The sequence below is a fragment of the Otolemur garnettii genome, unplaced genomic scaffold (genome assembly GCF_000181295.1).
Source record: "Otolemur garnettii isolate 467f Iridium unplaced genomic scaffold, OtoGar3 scaffold00122, whole genome shotgun sequence".
NCBI classification, from domain to species: domain Eukaryota; kingdom Metazoa; phylum Chordata; class Mammalia; order Primates; family Galagidae; genus Otolemur; species Otolemur garnettii.
The window spans coordinates 3,463,674-3,476,286 of NW_003852517.1; the positions used below are offsets into that span (position 1 = coordinate 3,463,674).

At 38.9% G+C, this 12,613-nt stretch overlaps 1 protein-coding gene across 1 annotated transcript in view; it reads right to left on the reverse strand.

Annotated features, from left to right (window-relative positions):
- CCDC191 (coiled-coil domain containing 191) overlaps positions 1–12,613 on the reverse strand; it is an 86,493-nt gene that overhangs the window by 39,039 nt on the left and 34,841 nt on the right. The window contains exons 8-9 of the mRNA XM_023517822.1: positions 10,455–10,645; positions 1,890–2,124 (exon numbers count right to left, since the gene is read on the reverse strand). Of these exons, the coding sequence (XP_023373590.1) occupies positions 1,890–2,124; positions 10,455–10,645 (426 nt within the window). The remainder of the gene's footprint in view (positions 1–1,889; positions 2,125–10,454; positions 10,646–12,613) is intronic.

A 12,613-nucleotide genomic window follows, 5' to 3' on the forward strand; every position in this document is an offset into this window, starting at 1 on the left:
CTTGCCTCAGCCTCCCAAGTAGCTGGGACTACAGGCACCCGCCACAACACCCGGCTATTTTTTTCTTGTAGTTGTCATTGTTGCTTAGCTGGCCAGGGCTGGATTCGAACCCACCAGCCTCGGGTTGTGGCCAGCACCCTGATCATTATGCTACAGGCATGAGCCATCAGGTTTCATTTTAAATTTTAGAATATTTTTTCTTCAATAATGAATTAATCTTACCTTACCATAACATTTTTACTTTATAAACTTTAAATTTTTTTTTAACTTTTTGACTCTTTTGTGGTAACACTTAGCTTAAAACACAAATGAGAGTATAGCTGTACAAAAATATTTTTCTTTAGATTTAGATTCATTAAGTTTTTTTTTATTTTTAGAAGGTTTTGTAGGTTCTTTTAAAAATTTTACGCTTTTTTTGTTAAGAACTAAAATACAAATACACACATTAGCCTAGGCCTACACAGGGTCAGGATCACCAAGAAGTCACTAGGTGACAGGAATTTTTCAACTCTGTTATAATCTTACAGGACCACTAAACACGTAGTCATTGACCAGAATATCATTATTCTTGCTCATGACTATATATCCAACATAAAAATGTCTAACTCACTAGTAATCAAGCAAATGCAAATAGTGAAGCAACATTAAGATTAAAATAAAACATGTATTCTATTTTTAGGTATTACCTAAGTAAAGCATCATGGATGTGTGCAAAGATTTGGCTAGTAGGATGTTCACTGAACATTGTTTACAATAATCAGAAATTGGAAACAACTTAAAGTCCAGCAATAGAGGAGTTAAACAGATTCTGATTTATGCTTCATTAAAGCACATCACATAGTCATTTCAAAATGATGGCACAGAATGGTAGCCCTTAACCAGGGGATATGTCTTAGGTTTACCTGTGGAAATTTAAAAAAATACAAGTACAACACACCCAGAAATTCTGATTTAGTAGGTCTGATTTTGAGATATACTCTCAGTTAAGAACTACTGTTGCAAAAGTATATGTAGTGATGCAGAAAATTTTCATGTTATTTGAAAAATGCTAGAAACCTTTTTTTTTTTTTTTTTAGAAAAACAGAATAATTACATCAGCATTAAAAAGAAAAACTCATGGCCTTCCTTTTCTGAATTACAATAGACTGGATTTCCTCAACGATCTGACTAAAGAAAATTTAAAAGCTAAATAAAATATTAAGGAGACAAATTTGCATATGCTTGCAAAGAAGAAAGACTATGGTTATACAGGGCAGCCATAAAGTTCGTGTGCAATTTAAAACCGTGTGCTATTTTAAATTGTACACGAACTTTATGGCCACCCTGTACTTGAACATTCGATTTGTGGTTATTTACAGATGATAGAATTATAGGCTATTTTCCTTTTATTCTGTGTGATTTTTTTCCTACCAAATTGTTAAAATTATTACATATGACTTTTCTTATTAGAAAAACAAATATTTTAAAATTCTAAAATTCTTATATGTCACAAGTTAAGAGAAGAAATGTCCAAAGATCAAAACAGAGGAGTTCAAGGGTTGTAAATCCTGTGCTTTATCACCCTGTTCCCAAAGGAGCATTTCACCTGTTTTTTTTTTGTTTGTTTGTTTTGCAGTTTTTGGCTGGGGCTGGCTTTGAACTCGCCACCTCTGGTATGGGGCCCGAGCCCTGCTCTTTTGAGCCATAGGCACTGCCGCACCTGGATGTTTTAAGACCCCTCTCTGACCCTGCCTGAAAGGTAAACTTTGTACACAGTAGCAGCTCTGTGATAGCCTAGACAAGGCATTCTGACAATGGCTAGCTATTAGAATGCAAAGCTCAAAGGCAAGTGCTTAAGAAGCGGGATGGTCAAACAATGGAAAAACAGTGCATTTCTCTCCATTTCTTACCGGTGGAGCCACCACAGCTGTTGCCTCCTCAGGTAGAGCGATGCCTGATGATGCATTTGCACTGAGCTTCCCTAGTGATGCTGCCTTCAGCAGCTCATCCATTTTCTTCCTAGTTTCCTCCTTTGTTCGAGCCAGCTCTCTCTGTAGAAGCTCTGCACCATGCCAATGCTGCCATTCTGTAAAGCAGTGTCGGAGAACTTGTTTCCGGTTGTACTCAGTGGCCAGTTGTTGTTTTCTAAGTAAAAAAACATTTCCATTAAAATAAAGAAGGCATTTATATTTTGTTAATTGATAATATGAATAAAGCACAAGTCCAAAGTCGTCTCAGTAATGTGCCCATTTAGCTCCAGCTTACCCTTTTATATTAAGATAAATGGAATTGCTTTAGAAATTCCCCAGTATAAAGGTTCTCCTCATAGATGGCATTGGCAGCTCAAGACATTACCTTAAAAAAGAAAAGAGTAACTGCTCTGCTTTATCATGTCACAAAGACATATTAAACTTTTGGATTACCGTAAAATACTTTCTGACAGCTTTTGGAGGGGAAGAAGCAAAAATAATAGGCATATAAATAATGACTTTTAAAAGATAAATGCATAATTGAGAGAGATTCAGCTATGCATGAAATCTAAGAAAGGCAGAGGTTTGGGAGAAAGAAAAAAGAACAAAACTATACTATTTAACAAGTGAATTGTCAGTAATTCAAGGTAAGACTTATAAAAGTTAAAGTAAAACCATGAGGGTAGATCTTGTGAAAAGATATAGTCAGGGAAAGGAATGCTGAAGAGAAGGGCTGGTTTGCAACTCTCGACCTGAATGTGCCTAGAGCAGATACCCGCTAAACATTGGACACACATGAAAGACAAAGGCAAGGCACTTGCTCTCCTGGAACTTATTCATCATCTACCTTCCTAAGGAAGAGCTCCTGTTGGTCCCTGGAAACGTTATAAACATTAGGGGGCATGACTGAGTGGAGCTAGGAAGTGGTGTCACTGCCAGCCACAGTCCCTTTCCAGTGGGAACCTCCATTAGGAGGCACTTTGGTTGCAGCCACTTGGGAATCTCTGAGATCTATCTGTAAGTGGATGGTTATTGCCCCCGAGGAAGTGGGTTGTGAGCTTAGAACTAGTTATATGGCATCAGAGATCAGTTTTCAGGTTTAAAATCTAATATTATCCACATACTTGATTTTACCTTGTAAAGGGGACTTGCATAATTTCCCTATAACACCTATTTCTTTAAACATACATAGTGCTTAAATCTCCTGGGTCATATCAAGAAAATCATAAAGTTCTTAGAGAATCAGGAGAATGTTTCCACAGTTTTTACATATTTATGTGACTTTTAAACCTTTTTTGACTGCCACTCTGTATATGAAATAAAAGTATATAAAATAGAAACAAACTTTCATTACACAATATTTACTCTTACTACCAGATATGCACTTAGATATTTCTCACCTAATCTGTTCTATATTTCTTTAAAAAATAAGCAACCTGCCAGCAGCATATTTCATTATATTTAATCGCTCCATGCTGATACATTGATAAGTACTCCATAAATAATGACAGGCTTACTGATGGCTTTTGTAATAAAAGTATAATATGGGTGATCAATATTTATATATAACATTTTACTTTCATGGAAATAAATTGCATATCTAATATGAGATTAACCTTGAAATATAAATTTTAGAATAAGAATGTTAAATTATGTGGCAACACAGGTAAAAACAAAGCTTCAAAAATATCAGTGTATAAACAGTAAATGAACAACCCTTTAACATTCAAGTAAGCAAAAGTCATAAACTTCCACAGGATAGAAAATGTATGTTGCTGATACCAGAAAATTGGCACCCCAGCCAGCTGAGAAGAGCAGGGCTGGGGGACCTGCCACCTCTGTCTTGGTGGCAGCAGCCGGCAAAGGAACTGGCAGGCCAGAGCAAGTGGGGGAGCTTCCCTCCCCCACCAGAGGCTCCAGTAGAGCTGTGCTAGAGGACCTGCCGGCTCTGCCTTGGCAGCAACTGGCACAGAAACCAGCAGGCTGGAGCCAAAGGGATAGCTTTCCTCTCCCACCAGAGGCTCTAGTAACAAAAAAGACCTGGCTGATCAGGGGAAAACACTGGCATTCCTCCAGTGCATCCCTGATTGGTCCATTTTCAATCCTGCTCTTGATTGGTCTATTTTCAGAAAAAAATAGACCAATCAGCTCAGCTTTCAGCTCATTGGCCGACTACCCGTATATAAACCCCTGAGCAGAGCCTAGGGGCAGATCATTGCAAATTGTCAAGGAAGAGAGAGCAGGAGAGCAAAGACCTCGGCAGATTGCTGCAGACCCCTGAGGGAGAGAGAGCAGAGGAGGAAGAGCTGTAACACTTATACCCTGCTCTGTGAGGAAGTTTGGCTCTTTGTAAGAGCTGTAACACTTGCATCCTGCTCTGCAAGGAGGTTTGGCTCTTTGTAAGAGCTGTAACACTTATATCCTGCTCTGCAAGGAGGTTTGGCTCTTTGTAAGAGCTGTAACACTTATACCCTACTCTGTAAGGAGGTTTGGCTCTTTGTAAGAGCTGTGACACTTACATCCTGCCGTGCAAGGAGGTTTGGCTCTTTGTTAGAGCTGTGACACTTATATAAAACCTATCCTATCCTGCTCTGCAAGGTTTGGCTCTTTGTAAGAGCTATAATAATACCTCTATAAATAAAACCTAGCTTACTGTCCATCCCTGTGGTCCATCGATTCACTCATTGAATCTTTGAGACCAAGAGCCTGGAAATTCAAAGTCAAAAATCCGGTATCATTGCTCTGTTTGATTAATGTGAAATTTGATTTACATCCATCTGCTCAGGAAGGAGGAGTGTGAAATTTACCTTATATATTAATTTCATGTTTTTATAACATAAACAGCCAAAAGCAGCACTGGATTTTGACTGTCAGAGAGGAGATTATGTGGACACTATGAAAAGGCAAAGAGAAAAATATTTCTGTAAACATAATAAGACCATATAAGTAAAAGAATGTATGTTTACTATAGTGCCTAAAGCCCATGCTATGATGGGTATGTGGGGGGTTTGAAAATAGTTAAAATATCTGTATTTGTGGAATCAGGTGGAAGAGCAGAGCACAGAAGTTAGGGGTCCAGAGACAAGGTTGGTTCCACTCCTGCTCCCTTGAAGTATACTGCAGCGGCGAGGTAATTTCCACAAGTGAAAATGAAAAACTATTTAAATTTCTTAACATTGTAGTTAGATGGAGTTTACTTGGGTACTCTCAACAAATGGTTTCAGATTTAATGTCCAGATCATTGTAAAATTAAGGGCATAAAATTCCCTTCTGAAAAACAGCCTCTCCCAAATGCTCCAAAGCTGAAATTAGGAAATTTCTAGCAAGAGTAAATAAATTGATCATCACAATTATATAAATGCATGTAAAGTAAGGTTGTCTCTGCAGACCTGGGAATATAAAATGCAAACAGTTTAAATAGGAATTTAAGTATGAACCTTGGTGCTTAGGATCAACACCTCAGGCCATCAACACTTAATGATGGGTGCACATTCTAGAACCCAGACATCTGAACACTTAACTGGATATGGGACATGGGATAAGCAACTGAAAGTTTCTAAGCCATAGACTCATCCTCGAAAATGATGTTGATAAGCCCTACTTTATTGCCTGTCCTGTAAGAAAATTTGAGAATCTAATTAAATAAAAATATAGAACAAAGCTCACACATAAGATAATAATGCTCTTAGGACAAGATTACTAGATATGTAAAGAGGGTCTTGAATTGTTGAAAAGGGAATGAACAATGATAAGTAACCACATCCTAGTGATCTGACTGAGTGCTGAAACCTGATGCAGAATATAAAAAAGCAGAGACAGGAACATCCCAGTTTTGGGATGAGCCAGTTCAGCAGGAACAGACAGGAATAAGTTCATGCTTTCAATACACCCGGTAGTCCCCAGGGAAAAGGTGGAAGCTGAGACAATTCTGTTTAAAAAGTTTTAAAGTGAGCCAGACAATGCAAATCTGATCCTCCTGGCTGTCTGATAGAGATATCAGGAGCTTTACTAGCTGCAGATGCTACGCCGCTTCTGGCTGCTCACCTGCATACTCAGGCGAGCTCAGAGGGAAGGACAATCGAGCATGATTAACAGATGCACGCCATAAATGACTGCCCAAAAGAATGCTGAAATCAGGAGTCCTGGGAATGGGAATATCTGACAGTCTATTTTCAATTCAGTCTCACTTCCCTTCCGCACCTCTGGGCAAGCCAGGAACATTCCCCTAACTGTTCCCACACAAGCCTGCCTGTGTACTAGTTCACCAGTTTTCCCTCAAACTGAAAAACGCCCTCTTCTACTAAACTGCATTCTGCCTCTTTCAGGGATGGGGCCTAGGAACTCCTGTTTATAAAAAGCTCCTCAGGGGGGATTATAATGCATGATAGCCAAAGTCTCTGTCACTCCTAAGTTTTTGTCTAATGGTGTCTTCTGTTGCAATTATTTTTAATATTTAGATACAATCTTTACCCTATTTAGATTGAAAACTCCTAAAAGGCAAGAATGTTTAATACCTTTTTTCCCCATTCCTAGTACTTAGGAGAGGGTCCAGTATACTGTAAGCATCAGTCAAGCTGGTTGACTGAATGAATTTATCCCTTTAAACAGAATGAATGAATAAGAATAAATGAATGATATGGTTTGAGGAATGCCAAAGGGCCAGGTTTTTCACTGGCCTGCCACAATACTTTCAAATCCCCAAATTTTCTTGAAGGAAACTGATAACATATCAATTGAGGATTACAGTAATGAAGAGTGAGGGGCTTGAGGGTCAGAGGGAAGGGATAAAAGCATGTTCAAGGAAAGGACCATAGCACTGGTGCAGAGAGGACAAGAGGAAAAAAACTAAGAAACCAGGGATGAAGGGCTCAGGAAGGGCGGGCAGAGGACTTTGGAAACAAACTCTGCCGGTTCCAAATTTTCTAGGGCTGGCCATAAATTCTGGGAAGAAGGAAGAGAGGAGTAGATCTGGAACCAACTTTCAAAAGTGAAGAGGCTAAGGAAATAGAAAACGCCAAATTTCAACACCACCATAAACAAAGAATCTAATGTAATGTGTCTACTAGAATATTGCTGCATTACCTATGTAAGTAAATTCTCAGAGTTTAGAAATATTTGTTAATATTGAAAGTTTATCACAATGTTGTATTGTAATTTTATAACTCCATTTTAACTCCTTAAAAAAAAAAGGTAGACAAAAATAGAGGAATTACAATTTCTATTAGGGAAAGCAAGATACCTTTTTAGAAGAAATAAATGATAAACCCTTGGAATGACAGTGAGACTGAGCACAGGCTCAATAAGAAAAGATGGTTGGTAAATTATAAATAATAAGAAGAAAGGGATTTGCTGTTGCTCCAAAGAGAAGGTGGGAGAAACAGAAAGGAAAGAGGAGAAAGAAAAAAGCCCACAAGGCTGGTCCACGAAGGGGGCACAGGCCAGTGAGTGGAAATCCCAGGTGGCAGAACAAATGTGAATGCAGGAGCTGGAGGATGAGGTCACAGTTGACATCTAAAAAATGATTTCAATGGTGAAGGGGCTCAAGTGGCTAAGGCACCAGCCACATACACCTAAGGTGGCGGGTTCGAATCCAGCCCAGGCCCATCAAACAATGACGGCTGCAACTAGAAAAAATAGCCGGGCATTGTGGCGGGCCCCTGTGGTCCCAGCTACTTGGGAGGCAGAGGCAGGAGACTCGCTTGAGCCCAGGAGTTGGAGGTTGCTGTGAGCTGTAATGCCACAGCACTCTACCCAGGGGGACAGCTTGAGGCTCTGTCTCAAAAAAAAAAAAAAAGAAAGAAAACATTATCTAAGTCACAGGAAAGGAAGCAACTGAGCTCTTCATTCATCACTGACTCGCTAATTTTTCAACAAGTATGTTTTTCAGTGTCCACTGAGGCAGTGGGAGAAACTCTGATGAGCACAGTAGAGAAAGTGCTGGCTCTCCTGACACCCTCAAGCCCGTGAAATTTCTTGGTTTCTGCTTGTAGTAGCTCCCCTGGTGCTTTTTCTCCACCTTTAGTATCCCAATCATTTATAAATAAAACCACCCAACATAGTTTCCTAAAACAATCTCTAGAACAAAGCACAACATACAGAGAGACAGGGGTTTGTAGGAACAAAGGAAAGTTTGTTTTTAATAAATGCTTTTTCCTCATCTGTTTCTAGCATGACTTGTCATTTGTTAATTGCCACTCTTATTTTCCATCTGCACCAATATAAAGTAAATTGCCATAACTGAAAAACATGGCTGTCTGAGGAAGCCATGACCTAGATGCTATTCGTTTTAACAGAGGAGCAGTGAGGTGTAGGAAAAAGTATCTGACTCATAATCAAAGAGATAAGGCTATAGTTCTGGTCCAGCTTCTCTTAGCTCTGTGACCTTGAGAGAGTCACTTATTGTCTCTGGGCCTTCTTTTATCATCTGTAAAATGAAGAACTAAATCAGACACACAATCTTTGAGATGCTTTCTTGCTCTAGATTTTTTTTTTTTTTGCTCTGAAGGCTTATAGTAAAAAAAATTATTATAAGTTAAATATTTTCTAACTCTACAGTTTAAAAAAGTTGAGTATTTAAAAATAGATACCTGAAAATAATTCACAGATATGAGACAAAAAGTTCTGAGATCTTTTTTAAAAAAATTGGCACATCATACTATTATGAAATCCCCATTTAGTGCTTTTATATTTAAACAGTTTAATTGGAATGGAATCTTAAATTCTCCAGATTTTTCTTACACAAGTTTCTCCTAGAATGTAAATCTCAGAGGCCACTTTTAACTCCAACATCTTAATTTCCACTTACTTTATGCCCTCACTCGCTTTGCTTCCACTTTCCTTCTTTATCCAACAAATCCTGTCAGCGATTCCTTTTTCAGTGAGCTATCACCCCAATTCCTGATATCAATCTCTAGGTCCTGTGATTTGAGAAACAAAACTATGGAGAATTTTCGATATTGGCCTCTTTTTTTTTTTTCACTGAAGATTTCTCCCAGCATACTGTAGTAAATACAAATTAATTAGGTTGCCTTCCTACTTAAAAACCTTTAAGAATGCATCTTTATTTACCAAAAAATATCTAAACTTCTATCTTGGCACTCAAGGCCTTTTAGAAATTGATGAGCTTGACGAACACATGCTTGATGATCTCCAGCCAATCCCCATGGCTATACTTCATGCCATCACCTCCATCTCTCCACCTCCACCTGGTAACGTCCTATCTACTGTGAAGAGCCCAGATCTTCTTGATAAAGGCTTCCCTGGCACTCTTTAGGGCAGCCTCTTTGGCCACAGCATCACCTTCCTCTGCCATGTTCTCAGGAGCAGATGGGAATGTATTACTCAGTTCATAATACTATTCAATACTTGTATTATCTAATTCTTGTTTTCCCATACAACTGTGAGTTCTCTGAGGACAGGACCCAGGCATCAGTCTCTAGGCCTTGGTGCTGTCACAGGGTGCAGCTCCAGGGAGTGCCATATCCTTCTGCAGAACAATATCCCCATTCATTCCATTTTTCACCTTGAATGAGTGCTAGAATTGCCAGTAGAGAAGTGATTACACACAAGAACAGGAATCCTCCTCCCTCAAATAAACAAATGTTTCCTTCTACATCTATGATTTTGATTCAAGAATGCAAAGTTAAACTTGGAAATGAGAAAAAGAAATTTATTTAATTTTAAGATGATGGAATAAAGAAATATTCATTTGAAGACAAAATTTTGTGTCATTCACAAGTATAAGAGGGAGCTGGTATAAAGATGTCAAAAACCTCTAAATAAGGTGTGGAACAAAAGACAGCATAGCAGGAGGAATCACTCTTGGCAGGTTGGCCCTCCCAGATGGATGTTCTCTGTGTCCTTAATTAACATTCTATGTGCAGGCAGTGAATTCTATCAATGAGAATTATTGGCATATAAACCAAACCCTCTCTTTTGAATTGTGTACAGTGCTATACCAGAAGGCAAGGGAAAAATCTAATATTTGTTTTCTTTAAAGAAAGAAAATCATGTATATCAGTATATTTTAACCAAATAACTTTGCTTATAATTTTCAGTTAAAATTTTCTAGTATGAGATGTAACATAGAAAAACTGTGATTATCTTATTTCATAAATGGATAAGAAGATTCCAGTCAACAGCATGTTTACAGTATATTTCTGGATTCTTCAGGAGGGAAATGTACTAGAAAACATAAGTGCTTCTGGGTGGCACCTGTGGCTCAGTGGGTAAGACGCCAGCCCCATATGCCAAGGGTGGCGGGTTCAATACCCAGCCCCTGCCAAATTGCAACAAAAAAATAGGCAGACTTTGTGGTGGGCACCTATAGTCCCAGCTATTTGGGAGGCTGAGGCAAGAGAATCACCTAAGCCCAGAAGTTGGAGGTTGCTGTGACCTGTGTGACGCCATGGCACTCTACCAAGGGTGATAAAGTGAGACTGTCTCTTAAAAAAAATAAATAAATAAATAAGTACTTCTAAATAATAATGGCAAAAATAATCGTACCTGTTTTTTTCTCTAAGGTCATTTTCCAAGGCTTGAGTCTCCTGCTTCAACTTCTGGGATCTGGTGTAGTCCCTCCAGGCCCGCAGAACCTTCAGTTGAATCTTCCAGTCACACAGGGTCCCAGCTTTTCCCAGCTTAATCCTGTGATCAAGAATCAGCTTGTGCCAGGCAGAGAAATAGCGTTTTTGACACTGCAGAGGAAACATTTAGAAAATCACCACATGTCAGTGCTGGTGTTTCTAATACCTAATATTGAGAGCTCCTTCCTCAGATTTTCCTCTCATTTTTTAAAAAACAAATCTAGGAGGTGCTGTCTTGATGGAAGGGAACATACAAAGCACAATTCCTCTATGCTAATAGTGACAAGAAATATTCAAGTCATGCAACTGAGGCCTTCTCAGCCCTAGGACTTAAACTAAACTACTTAACTTTCACTGGAAGGCATATGTCCTATAGAGAGTGGGAATAACACCTTACACCTAAGACATGAACTAAAGGAATTGTTTGAGAAGGTTGAAAGACTTGTTTCCAATTAGACCTCCCCTGCCAGGCTGTCTTGGAGCTTCAAGTAACAACCATTTAATTCATTCCTGTTTAGTGATACCACTAATGTCCTACACAAATAAGCCTGGGAGATGCTGTGAGGACCTAAAAACAAAAAATTCAGCTGGGCTACTATTGACCACACCAGGGCATCAGTGAGTCTTGAGAGACGAGAAGATATTCAGGCTGCCTGCATTCTTCTACTATATGCAACTGACAGCCAATTAGACCAAGTCTACTGACCCTAAACGATGTCCCCAGAGTAGAACTTTACTCATAATCCTAGTTGAAGAAAATAGCTGAGACCTAGTCCTATAGATCTTTTACCTTCTCAGCAAACTTTATATTCCTTCCAGATCAAATTACTTTCAGCTTTCAGCCTTAACACCAACCATGCTGTTTCGCACTTGGCTGTGATCATACTAATTTCTCTGTCCTCCTTTTCTGCTCTCTCTGTGCCTATTACTTTAGGAGTCACCTTTCTCAGAAGCCCTCCTATGACCAACCCCTCTCCACAAATGTAAGCCCTATCCGCTGTGTTCCCAGAACAGCAATGCTTTCTTATGTCAAAACATTCATCAATGCTCTGCCATAATCTCTGGTTTACTGACTTCCACACTGAGAGTCTCCTGAGAGAATGGAATAGGATGCACACATGGGGATGATAAATCTAAGGGTAGCACAGGGTGTGGGAGCCCAAAAGCAGGAGGTAACCGCACAGGAAGTGACTTTGTGGGCAGTATGGGGGATGCCTGATGGCCAGCTCCGAGGACTTGCCAGCTTTATCAGGGTCAGCCCTATTTACTGTTTTCTTCTCTGTAAAGATTTACTTAAATTTCACCATTTCAACGTTTATTAAGCATCCACCACTGTATTTGAATTTGGGAACACTGAACATAATCATTTAAGATATAATCTTTACTTTTGAGAGGTTATAGGGAGAGAAGATATATAAATAAAAAGACCAATAGCATAAAGAATGAGCTAGAATTCTTAGCAATAGCCCATTTGGCCAGAAAGAATATCAGTTATATTCCTGTTTATACAAACTACACAACATTCTTTAATGTAATTTCTCATTAGGAGAAACGATGGTGAGTTTTAAAAAACCCTTATATCCTTTCCATTATTCCAGACCTTCACTGAGATCTCTGAGAGGAAAGAGCGAAGAAAGGAGGGAAGGGAAGAAAAACAAAGAAGAGACATACAGAATATTAGGTAAGTCTTCAGTCATAACAAGAAGACACACAGCTGCCAGGTTTAGGGGGTATGCTTTGTCCATTATTTACCTGTTCCACAAAATATGGCATAGGAAAAAATGGTGTCAACTTGGGTGCCCCAGCCAAAAGAAAATATCCTGTGTCTATTTACCAGATTCACTTAAGAGATTTTTCTTGAATGCATAGCCATCTCTAATGTTTCTAGATTATTTCTAATGATGAAATATTACAAACATAATCTACTTTAACAATAATACTATTAATAGTGTCCTTGAATTTCTACATTTCTCTTCTCTGTAGAGTTTGAAGCAACCTACCTGTACTATCATATTAATTTTTAGACCATCTGGCTCGGCGCCTATAGCTCAACCGGCTAAGGCGCCAGCCACGTACACC